The sequence below is a fragment of the Ctenocephalides felis genome, unplaced genomic scaffold (genome assembly GCF_003426905.1).
Source record: "Ctenocephalides felis isolate EL2017-DRISC unplaced genomic scaffold, ASM342690v1 CF-g0.4_SCAFFOLD_01604, whole genome shotgun sequence".
In the NCBI taxonomy this organism is placed as follows: domain Eukaryota; kingdom Metazoa; phylum Arthropoda; class Insecta; order Siphonaptera; family Pulicidae; genus Ctenocephalides; species Ctenocephalides felis.
This window is the reverse complement of record NW_020537758.1, coordinates 23,969,105-23,990,319: the sequence shown is the minus strand read 5'-3', so window position 1 is coordinate 23,990,319 and position 21,215 is coordinate 23,969,105. Positions and strand designations below refer to the sequence as shown.

The window sequence follows — 21,215 nt, the reverse complement described above, 5'->3', positions numbered from 1 at the left end:
ATGTTGAAGTAATAATCTCCTGTCAATTCTATTTTAAGACATAAACATAAATTTTACGAAGTAAAATTTGGTAAAATTTTTCTCTTTAGTTCAGTTGTTTATATTATATATTATTATCTTGATCATTGTTTGCCTGGATTTATCTCAAAATTATTTAAAGATTTTATTTGTTGATATTTGATTAAAAACACTTAGTATCTTTTTTTTATTATTTCGATCTTGATTTTGTATAGAATGCATTATATGATATATTTATTTATTGATATTAACTAAAACTCAATATATGCTAGATGGATACTTCATTAAGTGTGAGGTATTTAATATTTAATATCGCATTTACCTAATTACCTATCAAGTAGAATTATTAAATCGTATTAACCCGCTCTGCAAACTGTTGGTAAATAATCTGTATTCGGTACTTCGTTTGACATCGTATTAAATTAAATCCTTGTTACAACTTATTGTTACAAATTGTGACCAATTATTCCAAGGTCCCTGGAACAATTTAAAGTGCATCGTGCAATTGCAATTAAACGGCGTCTCATAATAATTTCTCTTCAATCCCGTTCGAATCACGTTTCTATATCTTATTACCGAAGATAGTATCGGTATCCAGGTCGGCTCTTTGGCCATTTATTCGAAACAATCCGTATTATCCGATAAAGCTCCATAAAGCGGCTCTTTGCAAACAAATTTCTTCGGGATGAAACAAAATGTCGAACTAATTAATGAAATTGCGATCTGATAAGGCACATGATCCATAAATCCGACCGTAAGGTGCTTCATTAATTTTAAATTGGACTAATGAGGTTATGCAGGTGACCCTGCGAACTGTACTTTTTTTTTGTAATAAATTTAGCTTATATCTTTGACACGCTCGTATTTTAAACGAGATAATTTTAACACTGAAATTCGTGCTTTTAGTTTTATGTTTAATTATATTTTATTGTTGGGCGTAAAATAACTCAAATGAGAATATTTGCGTCAACACTTGCGAATCACTTGGCAGAATTATAACTTGTGTGCTTTGATTTACCTTGGTGGCATTTTTCATGAACATAAGCAAATTCGAAGCTCATATATTCATATTTATAAACATTTTGGCTAAATTTTACTGAGTACTGATTGCTCTATTAAATGCTATATTAAATGCTATATTAATATAAATATAATAATAAATATATTATGTAAATTTATATTTATATAAATATAGATATTGCTTATGCTATGTGTGACATTGGGTAATTCATTTTTCGATTTATTCCAATCCTCTACGGGCCGATTTTTTTGTTTAACATTGAAAAAATTAGTGGAACAGAAAATCAGTAATTATTAAGTTATATATGCAAATGAAAAACTAAATTATGTTTGCACTTCAGTGCATGAATTTGTTATTTGAGGTTGTAAAGCCTAGCAAAAAAGTAATAAATATTGATATTGGTTGTCTCGAATTAAGATTTAGGATAATAGACCTTATAATACATATGTATAAGAACTATGTTTATTTGTCATCTCTCAAAAAAGCCATTTTTATTTGATAAATTATCGAAAAAATTGGAGTGTAACCTGAAAGTTACACGGGTTACATATCAATGTATCAATATTACTGACTCCTTTAATGCTAAATACATACGATTATGTTTTTTGGTTATGTCTGTATATTTGAAATTTATTCACATCTTATAAAACTAGTTGTTATGAACGGTGTAATTCTCTTCGATGTTTAATTACATTATAATTTTTTGTTTTTTTTTTATTCATTTATTATTTTACGGCAATTAGATCAGTACTTATATTCTATGAGCTGCATTGCTTATATATATATATATATATATATATAAACTAAAAAGAATAATCTAAATAAGAATAAATAAAAATAATAACATAAGAATAGTAACTAATGATAATAGTAATATATAATAATAGTAAATAATAAAATAATATAATAATACCACAAAAAAAAATTTAATTAACTTAACTAAAATATTTCGATGATTACTCTAAAAAATATAGAAATTGTTCCATTAAACAATTTGCTAGATTAGGATATTATCCATTGGTGATTTACGCTTGAGCCTCCTGGAATGTGGTATCTCAAGCAGTTGTGCAACTATTTTATTTGGATGGGCTTCTAGTTTTTGAAAGTGGTGGACACTGAAGTTTCTTATTACTTCCTCGATATATAAAATATTCAGATCGTCATGTATGGTCTTGTTACTGACGAACCACGGGGCATCAACTATCTGTCTGAGTATTTTTAATTGGGCACATTATAATATAAATTTTATATAAAAAAAGTAATAATAAGCAGATTGTCTGTAATTCGTAGTCCGTGCCGATGATAGCACACTATTCCGCCGCCGTATCTCTTTCGCCTTCATCGTCCACCTGTGTTGTCCGCGTTGAAGGCGCGCGCTCGCACTGCGCCCGCATAGTCCCGACAGTTCTGTATCTGTCCCGGGTAATATAAATCCCGAACCCGTGCTACTAACTGACATAACTTCTTTGAACACACCTTGTGTAATGCTGCCATGGATAAACTAAACTATTCAACTTTACGTCACAAGAAGTCGTTGTCGTCAACCAAACTTATTCAAAAATATCGAAACTTATTCATAATATATTGAATACCTAACGAGGCTTTGAAACTTTCCCTGCCAACTTAAGATTTCCGATTACTATTCCCACCCATTATTTTTTTAATAAGATTATTTTTTTAATTATTCAGAGGTACTTTTGACCTTATTCTTTTTTATTTCTATTCTACATGATTTATATATTTATTTATTTTATGTATTATTAGGCCTATGGAGGTACGTCGTAATAAATACTTATAACTTATAAGTGCTTTGAAACCTATACACCTATTACTAAATAAGTTTTTTTTCTATGTTGCTATTTTTTTTCTAAAATTGACAACCGAAACCTTGTTTAAAATTACTGAAGTACATATATTTTCGTTTTCGTACCATCATAGCTTTACTCTTTCTTTTCTTCATCCTACATGATTTATTTCTTCATTACCTTGATTATTTTTTAATCGTTGATTACGGATAGATAAGATCTGAGAAATATTTAGTAATAAGCACGCGCGATGATTTCAAGTGCTCAGAGGCGTAAGGAAGTCAAACAAATTATTAAATCTCAAGACACATTTTACAAGACACCAACTTGCTCAATCTATATTTAAGATCTAATTAAATACTAAGCCTCAATGGAATTCACGATTATCCGGTTATTCTGTAAACCCAATTCAAGGTGCTTAAGTAGGTATATACGATTGCTTTTTATTGAGAATTAACAGTACATCAATTTTGTTCGATTTTAAGATGTTACATATATAAGTTACAATTTTAAAATTATTTACCAAACATTGTTTTTGTTATAAGTGTCGTGCTTTAATGGTACCTTTAACGTTTGAATATTTGCAATAAAAAACTGAATGATAAAATACAAAAGTATTAAATTTCTGGAGCAGCCGGTTGTAGAAAACCGCGTGACACCACGAACATCTGGACTAGAACCGGTGATCTATCCTCGTGCCGAGGAGCACGTGCCTTGCAGGAGATGGAAACCTGATTCCATAAAATGATTAATCATTGTAGGCATAAAATGAAAATATAGAAAAATCGATGTACCAACAGATAACGAGAAAAATTTATGATTGGAACTATTTGTTTTTTTAATAAAGTTAAAAGTAGCATAACATACTTTATGATTGCTTTGAGGAATGAAGTCAAATAAAAAGAATTTCTGAAACGAAATTGATGAATGAATTTAAGTAATTATAAACCAAACGATTTGTTTAACCCTGTGGCTACAATAGTATTTTTCGCAGGGGTGATGCTGCTGTACGAGGCAGTAAAACTCCCAGGCGATTGTTTTACTACTATATGTTACCAATTATTGTCGATGAAAATGCTTTTAAAAATTGAAAAAGCGATTGTCATTAACAAATTGGAATTTTTAATAATTTAACTCAGAGTAATACATATTCAAGCAAATGTTGACATTTATTTGCTAAACAACTTTTTTTTTCAAAACATTAAAGAGGGTTTTTAATTACATGAAACTTAAAAAGGAAAACAATAACAAATTTCCAGGTGGAAAAGTAAATTGTTTCAAATAAAGTTCACTGTAGGTGGTCCCTCCTCATCGTCCTGCGTCCACAAATCAAGTTGAAGTCATGACAAGGTAAATGTTTTGGCGTATACTATAAAACAAATGTATTTTTTTTATTTTATTGAATTTTGATAACTTATTATAAATCAAATTCTTCAACATATATAAAATGTTGATAGTGTAGCAGCTAATAAATTCTATGGTTTACCAACGAACTATTGTTAAATATACACAGCAAATATCATGTTACCTTATCAGAATTATGTCAAGCATTAATTTAACACATTGATTATTATCGGATATAATCAGAATAAAATTTATAAATTTATTAATAATAAATATATTTTATCAAAATTTCATTAATACATTTATTACAATCATCATTATATTCGATATACTTCTGGTAAAATATAATGTCGGCGGATGGTGATTTGTGCATTTGCATTTGCATATGCATATGCATATTTTTATACATATTACAATACATTTTGCTTAATTCTTGTTTAACAAGTAAGTTTTTTTCATAAAAAATATAGTGAAAGCTTCGATTTTATTTATTTGGGTGTGCATCGATTAAACTAAAAACATGATCAGATTTGTTCTTTTTTAAATGAATCTGCTTAATTCAGAAGCTTTTCTTATAATCATTCTGTTATTTTTTCACCGTTAATACTACAATGTTAACTTGTCGAAACCATCTGATCAGACCAGAATCTAAGGCACGAGTGTGGATCCTCAGACGGTGAAACAGATGCTCTGAATTTTCACCCAGATGTAAGATTATACAAGATTGCATTTATATCTTATGCTGTGTGAATTCGAATTAATATCGATGTTTTTATTGTAGTGATACATATAGAAAGGATTTAGCGACTTATGAAGTGTGTGTCGTGCAATCAATCATAATTTTAATTCAACAATTATACCCCGTTTTCTTTAAATTCTATTACTGATCTTCTGTACAAACGGTCTGGCAACATATTCATTACAACTTGTTAAAATATTTGTTATTGGATCTCGGAAACCGCTGGACTTGCTCTATTTTTTGGACACATGCATCCATATTTTCTGAAGTATGCTAAAATGTTCAGAAATCTTTAAATGGATGCATTATATTTGCAATTTGTAATCCAATAATTATTCATTTAATAAATGATTAAGAGCGCTGTATTGCATATGTTTAGTCATGATGCCAAAACTTTTTTCAGAGCTTTACGCTGATATTGATTCATTAATACATATTACATATGTATCTTTGGAAGCAATAATGTCTAGTAACGTTATAATAAAATTAAACAAATTGCATTTTCGTTCAAATAATTAAGGTGGTATTTATTAGAGCTTTACAATATTAGAGTATAAATACAAATTACACAATTTTTTCAAATATTTTCTTTTTTTCAGTCGAAAAAAATCGATGCCTTATCATTCGCTTGTTCTTTCTTTAACCGACCGCTGTTTTTAAAGATTGAGGTAGGTCTTGTCTGGGAGGCCGTTTCGTGCCTTTATTCATTTTCTTACGAATTTTTATACCGGATCACAAAAACGTGCTTTTTAAATCCATGCACGTATGCATATACCAAAAAACCACCTGTTATTCAAATAAATGAACGATAACGGTTTGTGCTTGCTTGTAGGTATGTATTTAAAATATTTTGTCACGTATAATTTGCAGAGATAAAACTGGCGCACTATATAGTGATTCGATATTTCTAATTGCTTTTGCGACTCGGCTTCAGACTTGTTAATTATTTATGCGTTTTATAATTAGCGTTAATTTTCGTTGTGTATTAAATCTTTAATATTAAGTGTGTACTTTTGTGCAGTGACAAATAATATATTTTAATGCAAGCATCTGTTGGCGTTGCAACTTGCAACTTGCAACCGCACGAAGAGCCCGCTGAGCGATGGCTATCGCACCGATATCGACCGACTAACACAAATCGCCTTCTTTATAGGCTCGCCGTTTTTATGTCTGGTTTTGTGGGTTTACGAGCAATCTTTTAATTTTTTACTTTCGATATTTATTATTTTATATTCAACATCCTTTATTCGTAGCGTTCAATCATTTTTCATAGAGCTTTCTTGCGTGCGGTATTATTGTTTATTTTAGGTGATACTTTTATGTGCAATAAAGAAATTTATGGATTAAAGTGCATTTGCAATTTATGAATTACGGTACGGTGCATTATTGCCGAAAGGGTCATGATCTTAAATTTTTTATATTTATTTGATAATTTACACTTAAGAAAACCTGCAAAAGTGAATTATATGCAAAAATCTAAAGTTATAAAAATAATCTGCCCTTATAAAGCGACACAGTGTTATTAGGTACGGTGCATTATTGCCGAAAGGGTCATGATCTTATTTTTTTATATTTATTTACTAATTTACACTTAAGAAAACCTGCCAAAGTGAATTATTTGCAAAAATCTAAAGTTATAAAAATAATCTGCCCTTATAAAGCGACACAGTATTATTAGGTACGGTGCATTATTGCCGAAAGAGTCATGATCTTATTTTTTTAAATTTATTTACTAATTTACACTTAAGAAAACCTGCCAAAGTGAATTATATGCAAAAATCTAAAGTTATAAAAATAATCTGCCCTTATAAAGCGACACAGTATTATTGGGTACGTTGCATTATTGCCGATAGGGTCATGATCTTAAATTTTTTATATTTATTCACTAATTTACATTTAAGAAAATATGCCGAAGTGAATTATGTGCAAAAATCTAAAGCTATAAAAATAATCTGCCCTTATAAAGTGAAACACTATTATTTATTTTAACCACTTATCAAATTTTTAAATTCTGAGATATTATTTAAAGTACATAATAAGTATCGAATTCAAAGTGAATGTGATTTAAAATAATGAAATATTTAATGTGTATGGCGTGAATTACTGTTTAATTTTTACATTAATTTTGATATCTTTTTAAAAAAAAACTCTGATTACAGTAGCACGCGCATTTTTAATTGCTTTATTAACAAAAACTAATATGACTAAGTAAGCGGCATTTTTTCTTAAGACAAGTAGCAAAAACTTCTAGAAATTGGTAACTCTATAAAATTGAGATTTAATAATTTTTAAACGTTGTCGCGAGAAAATGAACTCTATCATGATACATAGTTACATCAAAACCGTAAAAAAATATTTTGATAATCACTTGAAATAGCCCCACCGTTCTTTTTTACCAAAAAACTAATTATCACGGTTTCCAAATGATAATAATTATCCTAATTCCTAACAGTTTCAGGATCTTTTGCGAAAATGTGAATGAAAATTTTTCAGATTGTCTCGAAAAACAAATCAACGCGTGTCCATATAGACTTATAACGAAAGGCTTTTATTTTCTAAAGCTGATTTTCAGCAAACATAAAAAAATCCAACAAATCCTATAAATACTTGCATACATACACAGACACACTCGTACTTTTAAAATTTTGATGTCAAATAGTTCAGAAAATACTTGACACAAAATTCGCAAATGGAATTCTGTATTGGAAGGTTGATAATTACAAAAATACTTGGTCAGAATAAGTCAGAACTATTCTGTATAATTACTATTATTTTGATTGTATACCAAAATGTTCAGTAAATTTATGACACTTTAACTTCTGTTTTATTTCATTGTTACAAATTGCAATAAATTGCTCGTGCAATTTTTTCATTTAATTCAATTGGTTCACATATCAATTCGATGAAATTTATGAAAGATCTCTTATCAATCGTTTCTGCAAAATATCCCGCTGTTAACTTAGCGCTCTTGCATTGTCTAGGTGTAAAAGTCTCCACGTTTTCACACCAAGGGGAACACTTTTCCTGCTGAGGAAGGGTTTTGCTTGCGACACCTAGAGCTCTTTATTATTATACAACCCTTTCTGGTACAAAATGTTTTTTTTTCTTCTCCCGATATTATTTATTCTTCTTTTGTGCGACGCCTTATCTGATTCTAATTTCTTTATAGAAATAAGTGCTAAGAGGAAAGGAAGTAAGAGTTTGTTCACGTTTTGCTCTACGTTTTATCTTGATCTTTGACGGATTGTTGGAAGGTTTTGACATTGTAATTATCTCTACTGGAATTTCCTGTTTTATAATTATTTGCAATATTAACGGTAATTTATACAAATTTGTCCGTAATTTATATATTCAATAATTTAGAAATAAATGTTTAATGAAAACAAGAATATAAATATTATAAACTGGTCATAATAGAATAAATATAGATTGAATGTCTGAATTTTGTCTGAATATTTATTGATTTGAAATATCTAAGTCGATTGATTATAATTATTAAAATTTTGCGACTTAGATATTGAATAGACATAGAATAGAATCTATGTGGTTAAGTTAAGAGGGCATTTACTTTTAACTTTTTCAATCAAATTTAATTCTTCATACAATTTATAATTGAAAATAAATATCAACAATAATTTTTATCCTGAAATTATGTTGAGTGTGCAATTTAAATATTTTGTAACTTTTATTGCTGTCTTTAAAAAACTTTATAGATTGTAAAATTTTCAGGATAATTGCATAATCAAGCATAATTTAATCGGAGTTTACCGAACTTTGAAAATTTTGTCATAAGCTTTAATTGAATAATGTTTTAAATTTCCTTTCTTTCCTTTAATTTGAAGCACGCAATAAAGAAAACTTGTATTTTATAAAAATGCAGGAAGTAATCTCTACTTTTTTTTGAAGATTTGTTCGTGCGATTACAATCGAGTTCCAAAGATTTCTTTGCTGCGGTATGCGCTTCTGTAGAATGTTAATTTTTGCAAATGTCAAAACATTATTTGCAATAAGTCATCTTTAGTAAAAACTTAAGATTCAAACGATTGTTTTTAAAGGAATGCCGAAATTCCTTTTTTTTTTGTTGAAATGCAAAATATGCCATTCTTGATCATAAAAGTATTTTAATAAATAATCCACAAATGCATCTACATTTGAAATATAAAAAGTTAAACAATCATTAATGTACACTGCATAGAACTTGCAAACATCTTCAGATTGAGTTATTTTAATAATTTTTAATGAAATATTTTAATGATTTCTTTTCTTTTCATTGAACTAATGTCTAATGCAGTGATATTATTCTTTCTTATTATTGTCTTTACTAACTACTTTTTTCATTTTCAATTCAATTTTGGTGAGAGATCTGTTATTTGGATTCCAAATTTTGCTTATTTATGCATCTATTATATGGTTGAATTTAGACTCCAATGATACGGAGGCAAGTATAGTCGATTCAAATGTAAATTATTAGCCGCACTTCCAAATAGTAAATGTAGTTAAAATGTATGAAAGCTGCTATTTATTTTCCGCGTGTACACCTTCATATAGCAAACGTTTGTAAAACGACCGCACATGGATGTGAATAATGCTCATGTTCTATGCAGTTTTCTATGGAACACAAAATATTCACATCATTTCATTAGTGACAGTTCGCCACAAACCCGCATCGACCAATTACATTACATTTAAACAAGCCGATATATATATTCTGATTTTCACAGATAATAAACCATCGATGACGATCGAAAAATTTGCTCCCTCTGAACGCAAGTTCACACGACCGAACGGGAGACAATAAATTAATAAAAATCTATATTTTTAATGAAACCATATAATTTGGGGGCGTCAATAGTAAAAGAAACTTAAATATGAAATATATGATAACATCTATCATTAATTAAGTTGAATGATTTGGATTTGATTTTATGCAGTCACTACATGCGAAAGATATCAAGATTGTTACGTATATTTGTTCTAACCTTACATTTCCAAGTTATAGCAGAAAATACTACGAAGTTTGTAGCATGTAAACAATATGAACATTATACAAAACATCGATATGAATTCTTATAAATAGACCATTTTTCATAAGACTAAAATATTTTTGAGTGTACAAATTATTGTTTTTACTATAAATGAACCTGGTCGTTTCTTCTTAATTATTTATTGAAAATATATATTTAACAATTTATCGAAACTTTGTACGTTGATAAAGTTAATAGTTTTAACAAACACTCAAACAAATTTTAGTTTTATGAAAAGTGGTTTAATTATAAAAATGCACATCCATGTTTCGTGTATGTGCGATGAGGGATGTCCAAATTTCAAAATTCTATCGTCACGATTTTATCTAATAATAATTGTATCTAACCCTCAAATTTTATTGATTTAGCTGTTATTATATACACTAATCAGAGAGTTATTACATTTAGTTTTATCTGCATTGATTCTTTTTATTTACAAATGAGTATGCGCAAATAGATAACCTACAATTCTTCATATATACGACAATCGGAATGATAAAATTCTATTCCTCCATTTACTTTAAAACAAACGCAACCCCAATTTAAGCTCTGTGCACTAATCTGCCAAAACATACACTCCTTTCTGTGGGAACATACTTCATCAGATCCGTATCTGACAATTAACTTCGTGAATCTATATGATATCGTGTTGAAATATCTCCAAAACAAGGTTTCGAAATTCAAGCCAGTCGGCGGGGACGCGCGGTTCGAAATCGCGATTATCAGATGTCATGTCAAGTCAATGCTCGAGACCCCTAAAATTTTAACCCTATGATACTAAAAGTACCTAAAACTTTCAGTTTGTTAGATCTACTTCATATTTTAACATTCATTTTCCGCATTATTGTTTAATTGTAATTTGTACATTTGTACATAAATTAAAACATACAACGCTCATTTAAACTCTTCATGAATATGAAATAGATGAAAGTAGTAAAGAATAAATCGTTGTCGCAATGAATGAATATGTAAATGAATGAATTAGCGAATTAGCAATTAGAACAAGAAAAATTAAATGATTGTATTAAAACTATTTATACGTGAATAACAATAGCTAGTAATGGCAAAAAAGAGCGCTAAATGGTAAGTTAAACATGAATGAATGAGCTAAAAATGCATAGGGCACACAGCGATTTTAATTCTGGATCATTTAAAAAAACTTTGTAGAAATAATTATAAGTAAGCAGAGAGTTTTGTTTATTTTGTAATAGAAATATTATTGATATCTTCATTGGTTCGAAATTAACTTCCGAATCATGGTTACTTCACAAAATATTTTCAAAATGACCTAGAACAAGAATTGCAAAATGCGTCAAAGGCTAAAAATTTTGGCCCATTCTAATATATAAATATTGTATGCACGGGTACTTGAAAATTTTATGTAGTGTGTCCTATTACCTACGCATATTATTCAGCGAAGTCTTCCTTACTCAATATACACTACATTACATATTGCCTGTATTTTTTTTCACGGCCTTTTGACTACTAATAGTTAACAAAATCTCGGAGAATGTAAAGCAACAATGTTTGGCATCGTAAAAATCGAACATTCTGTAAATTCAGTTTTACGATGAGTTTTTGTATTGCCCATTCATTTCGGCTCAAGGTGATGCAAATTAGCGAACAGTCGATGCCACAATAGACACGGGGATGCCCTGAACAATGCGATCGAGTTTTAGATTTACGATCTTTTTATAACAATATCAATCGGAAACTTTAACCAGATTTGAATTTGTGTGCTTATGTTATTGCACAGAGTGGAATTGGGAGTAGTAGATCAAATGTAGATTAAAGATGCATTATATTGGTAATAGCATTCTCTATGGTTTTGATAAATAATACCATTCGTATTTTGCAAATTCCTTATCATTTGCCATAGCTTTCTTACAAATACACCTCATTTCTTTATATGCATTTAAATATGTAATTTTTCTGAGAATCTAAGCAATCATAGCATCATTTTGGTTCACTAATCACACATTAATTTGAGAAGATAATGATAGTTCAAAATAAAGTAACGTTAAAATCAGGTGCGTGCAGTCTAAGAAACTGTCAATCAGAAAAATCAGTATGCAATTGAGAATGATCTTACGTTTAATTTGTATATTGATAACAAAACTACTTAATGTTATTTTATCAATATGGTAAACATAATTTTATTTTCTTGTATTTTGCCTTGGTATTTTATAAAAACTGAGCTTGCTATTTTGAAACCCGTCCGCCGATCAGCTAAAAAAAAAGCCGTCGCTTACTCTATGTGTGTGATACATGCCGCAAAGTCTGCTTAAATATCGGTAGAAATAGAGCAATAAAATTCATCTGCTCTATTGTCACATGTGACAATCGTTGTATACATTATGTGTTGCCGTCTATTCTATTTGAGATCGTAAAGTTGGATTTTATGACGAGTTTTGACAGCCACGGTGCTTGAATTTTCATATTTGCGCAATTGTCGAAAAGGATGCGACCGAAACGGCACGTCATTGTTTGGATTTCGTTTATGGCGTAAAGATTTTTATTTACGACTAAATGTGACTGCGAGATCGTTTTGTTGACTCTTTGAAGCGGGGTAGTGCATTTGTATAAAAAATTTAGATAAAATATTTCTATGGATGAATTTTTACACTGATGCAATTTTTGTCTGGTGAATGTATTTTTTTAACTAAACTTAATTCGTGTTTTTCCTAATCGACAACAAGTAAAGAATGCTATTGTATTTAACAAATATTTTTTTCTTAAATATGTTTATATGCCGCGATGTTACTTTTCATTTTTAATCAATACATCTGCAGGTCAATAAGAAACCAATGGTTTTTGAATCATTCAAATCGGCTGATCCGTGCTTTTGAAATTATCGACATCTATTTTTTCTAAGGTAAGCCAGCATGTTCAAAAACCTTTGAAACGTAAAGATATGCAAAAATGTTCATTATGAATTTTTTTATATGAATCACTATAGCACACCCTACCGGAAGTTAAAAATGATATTGAATGAAACTATTCATGACTATCCCTTCCCCGAAATAAGCATAATATTTTTACATAAACATTCCAAATGCATTCAAATACGCAACCCTTTTTCTATAAATCACTGCTTCTCGTGCAGTGGACCGGCTACTCGATAGTATTAAAATGTCAACTCTATTATTATAAGCAATTAACAAAAAACGACTCTGGCCATAAATTTTATGAAACAAAAAAGGTCCGGTTCATAACTTTGTGTTATTGTTTAGTCACCCTATTAATTTTTAAGCCCTTAAACTCCCCTAATTACGACTGGGTCGACTTCCCACGCATCATCTCGCCCTGGCTGACCTCGGGACGTGTTCTATTGCAATTAATATAAACGACCACTCGGAAAAGACAATAGATTTTGAGAGTTATGATCATTTTTGTGTGTGAACGGTTATTGGAGATTTTGAGATAAGTTAAAATTTGGAAGAGAAAATACTGATATGATAGTAATCCCCAGCAAAATTCAGTTTTGCCCAACTTTTATATAGCTAATGTTCTCATTTGTTTAACTAAGATTTCTCAATATTTTATAATATACAAAAATTTCAATATTTATTAGAATTGAATTTCTGACTTGACCGAAATCATCTATACAATTTCCTGCTTCCAACTAGTACTAGTTAAAATTACATTAACACGTGTAAGAAATTAATCTATTTATTCAGGAGTGATTTATAAGTATATTGAATTACTGTAGGATATGATAATGTGGAAAACAATTGCAAATTATTCAATTTTAAGCCAAATTTGCTAACTTTTTGCTACTTTCAATAAATAGTATGAAGATTGTTTGATGTTAAACGGAAAACTCGAGTCTCATGCTTACAACCATACAAGGTGTATTTTCAAAACCAACCACTTGTCGTAGACCAATAATATTTTAGGATGTTTGTTAAAACCATGCATTTTATCAATATGCAAAGTTTTATTAAAATGGTTAATGGACGTTTCAAACAGTTTTTGAATTTTTAAAATCGGGTCAGAGTTTTTAGTTAACCCCTTAACTTAAAATGACCAGCAGAGCCCGCGTACGATTGCTAGGCCAAAAGTGAATATTACGGGCATAGCCCGCGGACGATATTCGGCAAAGAAGCAAATATTACGCATTTCGGGCATGACCCGGTATGGTAATAGCAAGTATTATGAAATATTTATTCATACGAAACTATAAAACACAAAATTATTTTTATTTCTGTGACCATATACTATGAGGGAAAATAGTCAAAACGCCACGCCATCTTGAACAACTTTGGGCCGACATTTTCGAATCTAAATTGTAAGTTAAAGGGTTAAAACTTCGAAATTTTTTCCTAATTTTTGCTTATAATAAAGAAACAGCCTGACCGATTGTACAGAATCAATAAATATGAATTCTTCTCGAGATATGTGAAATTGCTTTATAAATTTTTGATATCGATTCAACTTAATTAAAATGAAAAATCAGCTTACATAAATCTTATAAATCTACTCAACCCAGTTTCTTTTTCTTTATTTACTATGTTCGTATTTAACTATTTACTCACTGTTTGTATTTCATTCGACATATGTTAATTTCCACCCCCTCACGCAATTTTTCCCAATCTGCGGGAGACAGTGCGTGTCTTCGTTCGGGCACGCTGTTCGAATCGCGATCGCCGAAAACAATGCCCGAGCCACGTTCAGGCGCACGGGCGCTTATGCGGACTCTTGGCGCATGTGGTCACACGTCGCCTCCCGCCGAGAATGGATAGACTACTGCAGTTTATTTTATTTTTTTGTTCGATATGATTCTAAAGAATCACCGTAGGTTAATTCATTTGAATTGAAATAACACGCAAAATGTTTAATATTAAGGAGTAGCGAGTATTACTGATGTTGCTGTGCACCGTTTATATAATTTGTCACACAATGCATTCAACTTGTGCATTTTGTATTTATATATGCCTTCTTTTATTGTGTTTTTTGCCTCTGAACAAGCATTAGTTTTATTTACATATATTTCTCTATTCAATATTTCACATTACCTTAATTTTACGAATCTTCTGAATCCATCTTCTACTTACTTCTAATTTCGTCAAACTTTTACGTCTTTATATACTAATGTATACAATTACAAGTAGGTATGTTATCATACGCAAGCTCTTTATTACAATTCATAATTTATTTATAATATGCCAGAAATTGAACCAACAATGTCAGACGTGCTACTGACTGGACTATGTCCAAGCCTGTGGCTTGTTCTTATATTAGTCTTCTGTATCTGTTGCTCTCATCTCTCGTAAGATGAGATAATTTGCTTCGATTTCTTAGCCGATTTTTAGAGAACAGATGTATGAAACAAATTTAACGCATGTCGTTGTCATATATAATAAATCGACAAATTCATAAGATAATTTTTTTTTAAATTTTTTTGATTAATCTAAAATATCTACTAACGCAATCTGTGTATTCCATCAAAACAATTAGTAATTACTTTGTTAGTTCATGCAGTTGGCAATTGGAAATCCATCCAAATAGTTGTGTTATCTTGTTGTGTCTATAATTTTACATACTCCAGATTAGTATTTTTAACTTTTATGGCAGAATGTTCAGAAAGAAATTTTCACTTCTATATTATATTATTTTGATCTGTTTTCAAGTGAAAATGCATATCTCACCTGCTTGATATAAGGATGAACGCAACGCGGGTTTATAATTTAGAACTATATGATTGCAAGAGCAAAGATTCTACCACTGCGACACGAACACTCCAGCAGCTAAAGTAAATGTGAACATACATATGTAAAACATATGTGTACATATTAATGTTATAAAAAGTTAAAATAACTTGGTCGATTTGACGACTACTAATTACCTTCAGCAGCTTTTGTTTCCGCATTCTATTTATTCCTGTATAGTATTTTTAGCTTCATATCTGAATATATTTTTGTATGCTAATAAAATATAAAATATCGATTGATTATTCACATGTATAGTTCCGATAATATTATATACATCTGAATGAATAAATAATATCTTACTACGACGACGTCGACATCGAGGGCACAATATGAAATAGTCTTGTGTTACAAGTGGACGGGTCTCTTGTTCCGAGTCAGACCAGCGGAAACTTATTCATTGTTAGTATATCAAAATTTTCAGTGTTATTATGGTTATGTAGGCTATTTTTTCTACGTATCGAGGGGGATTAACAAGTTTATACAAAGTATCGAAGTGGAAGAGGGCTTTTTGTATGAAAGGCAACGCGGTTATTTAGATGTATTTAAGTATTTGTCCTCGCAAGTGGCAAAAGATCTTGGCAATTGTGTGCGAACGATTTACATGATGCGGCCTATTATGCGATGTGTTAGGTTGTCCATTCATGAATCAGAAGTAATAATAGGAATTTGATGTAATAGGATTATGTATGTACTATGGTAAAATGCGATTTTTAAAAACGTTTATTATAAATTAAAAACATCGAGTAATATAGGCGAAATATACATTTTTTCACACGAATTTTCATCGCGTGATGGATGGAAATGGAATGTTAATCTGATTTTTTTGTTGAACATATTTACGTTTATTTCTATTATATAAAATATGAATTATTAAGCATTGACCTGTTGTGCGTATTTTATAGTAATCACTAATGTGTATTTGTATTTTCGAGCAATTAAATAAAACTATTCTTCATACGAACTTGTAGTAGACGACAAATTTATAGTATATTTATAGTTGTAGTAAAAATCTATGAAATCTCAACTTTCTTGTATCACTGCATTACTGAGTAGCAATTAAACTGCATAAATATAATTGTGTAACCGTCTATTAACAAGTACAATAGGTCTTCAATCTTGAAGTAGGTACATTACAAAATTGATATTTTTCAAGTGCCAGTGCCGGTATATTATTAAATATATGGAATTCACAGTATGACTCCGAGAGTGTGAGAATGATCCGGGCGAATTAGAAATAGTGCGCTCATTGTACGATGTAACCGATACAGTTATTGTAAATCTTTAGAGCAGATTGTAATCTGCACTCGCAAGTGCGGTTGCGACTTCCATGATTTTGGGGTCGATTAAATTTATTTAGAGACCGTTATGGTAGGATATTAAATTTTATTTCTTCGGAAATATCGTTTGTCTTCAGATTTTATCGATTTCGGTTACAGGATGTGGGTTTTTCATCAAATCCCTTGGCAAATTGCACAATATAATGAAATTTATCTCAGCAATCTGACTGCAATTTTGCTCTTCTGATAATTACTTATAGTTATTGTATGTTGTAGTTTTGAGATTCATTAAGTGTCATGGCAATCAATGAATTAATTCGAAAAAATAATCTGTTCATCATACTTACTTGTCTCGTACACTAGAAATAATATTTTTCAAAAATATTTTGGATATATAAAGTTTAAAAATCGTTGAAGCAGTAAAACACAGTTTTTGTCACATAAACTTAATGCTTTTCTTTCGAATAATAAAAAACTCTTATTTTAATGTTGCTAATTCTAAATCAAATTTGTTAATTACATAGTACTCATTATTTTTAGTTATCATAAATTGGTCCTATGCAATCATGTTCTTTGATCAGTGATGGAAATTTATACCACCTCAATATAGTAAAATTATTTAATACTTCTATAATAACGCTTCTATAATAAGGTTTTGTGGTAACTTTCCTTCCAAGAATTTTTTTATTCTATTTTATCTTATTCTCAATGCATTTTTAACTGACCATATTTTTCTTATTTTAAAATTTTAGATAGAAATGGATTTTCCTACCACGTCTTCACACTTTGAGGACGCGATTTTTGAAGGAAACCTTTTACACGAGGACTTCATCGAACTTTCCAATAAAATAAATAATAAAAAAGATAAGGCTCTTGAATTTGAGACAAATCCTGTGCCTCCTGATAAAGATGAGCTAATTCGACGCATTGAGGATGTTACTTTAAAAATTATTGAAGACTTGTCTAATGACAAATCACCAGTTTTAAAACTACGTGTCACTAATTGGAACAATTGCAATTACGAAAATGATATGTAAGTTATTGAAATTAAATTAAGTATGCATTAAATATGTATTTGTGCGTTATTCTTGCAGAGTTAATATGAAACCTGTACCAGAAGCACAAATTGGTCAAGTTTGTTTCGGCGTGGCTCGCAGTGAACGTAAATTTACTGTGATTGTCTATATTTTGTCTAAAATTTATAGAATGTTACAAAGTGGAGGGACGTGCACAAAGAGGTAAGTTAAAGTTGATTTTTATTTAATTAATTGAAATATGATTCAACTGATAGAGCTGTTAATTTAAGTTAGACATAAAATACATTATGATTTTTATATATTAGAATAATATATACAGGTATATTCATAAATTTGTTCTCAGAGAGATGTATTACCAAAACGTGCCATTGTTTCAAAATCAAAAAGTTGTGGACAGTGCAATTCGCGATATTTGCAGTATTCTTGATGCTCCCAGTTGGTCTCTAGGAGTTAATGCGACCTCTAAAGGATTAATTGCAGGGGATTTGACCATTACCACGTCTGACGGAAAGGAACTGATATGCTCTAACGTCGGCGGTAAATATTGTAACAGAAATTCTAACAATTAGCAAATTATAATCAGCTTCACTGCTGCTCATAACTAGTTAATTACTAGATTGTTTTTCCATAATTAGTAAACATTCTAATTAAACATTTTTATTTCAGGAATTATGCTTCCGCAGAACGTCTTTGGCATACAATTCATAAAATCCTCAGCCAAGTTTGTCTTAGTTATCGAAAAGGATGCAACTTTCCAAAAACTTTTGAACGATGAAGCTCCTCGTAAATTGGGACCTTGTATTTTGATAACGGTAAAAAATCTAATCTATTAATAAATGCATTTATTAATTTTAGCAGTTGAATGCAATACGTATTTTGCTTTTAGGGTAAAGGTTTTCCTGACGTAAGTACCAGAGTGATGGTCAAACGTCTCTGCAAAGATTTGCAGATTCCAATTTATGCCTTGGTAGATGCGGATCCACATGGCATCGAGATAATGTGCACATATAGATTCGGATCATTGGTGAGTCTCATTTAATTATTTATATTTATTATTTTTCATGTCCTTGCATCTACTATGTTATTTAACATGAACGCCATTTGATTAACTTTTGTTTCGTATCATATTCCGCAAATCCGCACTATTTACTAAGATGACAGTATAAATGAATCCGGAATATTTATAATTTATAATTTATAAAAAAATTATGGCACAGTTGGATGTTTAATTATCTAAGATTATTGACTGATATGGGATCATTACAGTTTCTTTTCTTTAATACTTATAAAAAATGATAGTTTTTTGAATGTATTCATTTATTTAGGATGATTTTAAACTAGAGTTACGTTCCGTCATCTGGCTTTCTTTCAAGAAGTACGTTTATAGATATTATAATGGAACAATTTAGTACGAAATAAAAAAATGAAGGAAATGGATTATAAAATTGAAACAAAATTTAATGAAACTATGTGTACGCAGCATTTTGCTTATGCATAATCAATGAAAATGAAAATTTAATAATTTAGATAAAATGTTCCAAATATTTGTTTCGAAAATAAAGTTTACGCTTTCAATAAAAACTGATCAATTTGATTTTGAATTGATATATTCTGAACAAATTTATAACATCTGAAATTTATAATTATATTCATTATAGCGCAAAAACATGAATCTTAATGAATTTTCGTACCTAACCCCTTTACGTATGACTTAGAATATTTTGGAATAATTAAAAACTCTCATACGCAAAAACTTAATATATAATTACGAAGAAACGGCTCGGTCAATCTTTATCAAACAATTTTTAAGTTTTTAATATCAAGATTTTCGGCTATAAACTAGCAAACATTTTTGCATTTCTGTTAATTGTGAAGAAACCCCTTAAAGGCAGTTACATCAATCGAATGGTTTTTAAATGTTTGAAAAAACGTTTTTGTTAACGTCGATTAAAGGCTAGAATCTGGCTCACTCGCGCATACAAGTACTCCAACTTTTGATTCAAACGATTCAAAATGACTTGAAACGCTGATTGTGAGAGAACATAAAATTAACAAACCGAATTTTCTGGAGATGACAAACTTCTTTTTTGGAATCTCTTCCCTACTCCAGAGTTTAAAGATAATTGAATTTGGTAACACAATAGATTATTTTTTTTTTCATATTGCTAATTATAAATATTGGAATTTAATTTTTGACACAATGTCTGCTGATGGACCCTAATTAGTTCCGAAACGTCGTAAATAAATACTCACTTTCAAGAAACTCTTTTTCTGCTGGGAATACAAACACAAATTACAAATAAATTATATTTCTATTAAAAAATTCATATATTTCAATCTATTTCTCGCATCCATATTGCAGGCTATGTCGCATCAATCCGACTATCTAGCCGTTCCCTCTATCCGCTGGCTGGGCGTACAACCTTCGGATGTCGAAACCCTGGCGGTTCCTATGTTACCAATTACTGTGGACGACCTATCGAAGTTACGAACTCTGAGATCACGATATTATATTCAAAATAATCCCGAATTGCTGAAACAAATCGACATTATGGTATCTACTAACTGTAAAGCGGAAATTGAAGGTGTCGATTGTTTGTCCAATTCTTATTTGACGGATGTCTATTTACCCAGTAAAATATTTCATAGCGATTTCATATGAATGACACGAAACTATTGCATTTATCAAAACTATATACACCCTTGTTTTTTCTTTCTTGGCCCTTTTCACTCGTAAATTGTCACAATGTGAAGTATTTTGCCGCCAGTACGGCAGCATATGAGTTGAAAGAGTTAATTGCATTTCATTTGATATTTTATTGTTAATAATATATATTCATTCATTTATTGTAAATAATATATATTTACCCATATGTTCAAAAGCACAACAATTTTATTTATTAAAATACATAAAACTTTACGAAATTTCAAGGAGTTAAAAAACAACTCTTTAAAAAACATATCAAAATAGAATAGTTAAAACTAATATAAAATACAAACTTATAAAATGCGTAAAGATAAAAAAAACTAACGACTTTTGTTTCGACTTTTTTTCTGAAATTCTTCTTCATTCCTCGTTTCCAACATGGGCGTAGACGATACTAATTGACAAGGCGTGAATAGCAAAGTGTTATTGATAGTTTGTTCCATCGAAGAAATTAAATTGTTTTTAATATTCGTCAAATTGTCAGATACAGCCTCATTAATTACAGATTCAGAATAATCTTGCGTTTTTT

General features: G+C 29.9%; 1 protein-coding gene across 1 annotated transcript in view; it reads left to right on the top strand.

The window, feature by feature from the left end:
* The window catches only part of LOC113373243 (meiotic recombination protein SPO11-like), a 71,409-nt gene extending 50,438 nt beyond the window's left edge, over nucleotides 1-20,971 (top strand). Inside the window, exons 2-7 of the mRNA XM_026613544.1 lie at nucleotides 17,695-17,975; nucleotides 18,037-18,180; nucleotides 18,323-18,516; nucleotides 18,646-18,791; nucleotides 18,866-19,003; nucleotides 20,342-20,971. Coding sequence (XP_026469329.1) covers nucleotides 17,701-17,975; nucleotides 18,037-18,180; nucleotides 18,323-18,516; nucleotides 18,646-18,791; nucleotides 18,866-19,003; nucleotides 20,342-20,641 — 1,197 coding nt within the window. The 5' untranslated portion in view covers nucleotides 17,695-17,700 and the 3' untranslated portion in view covers nucleotides 20,642-20,971. The remainder of the gene's footprint in view (nucleotides 1-17,694; nucleotides 17,976-18,036; nucleotides 18,181-18,322; nucleotides 18,517-18,645; nucleotides 18,792-18,865; nucleotides 19,004-20,341) is intronic.
* Nucleotides 20,972-21,215: the final 244 nt, after the last annotated feature.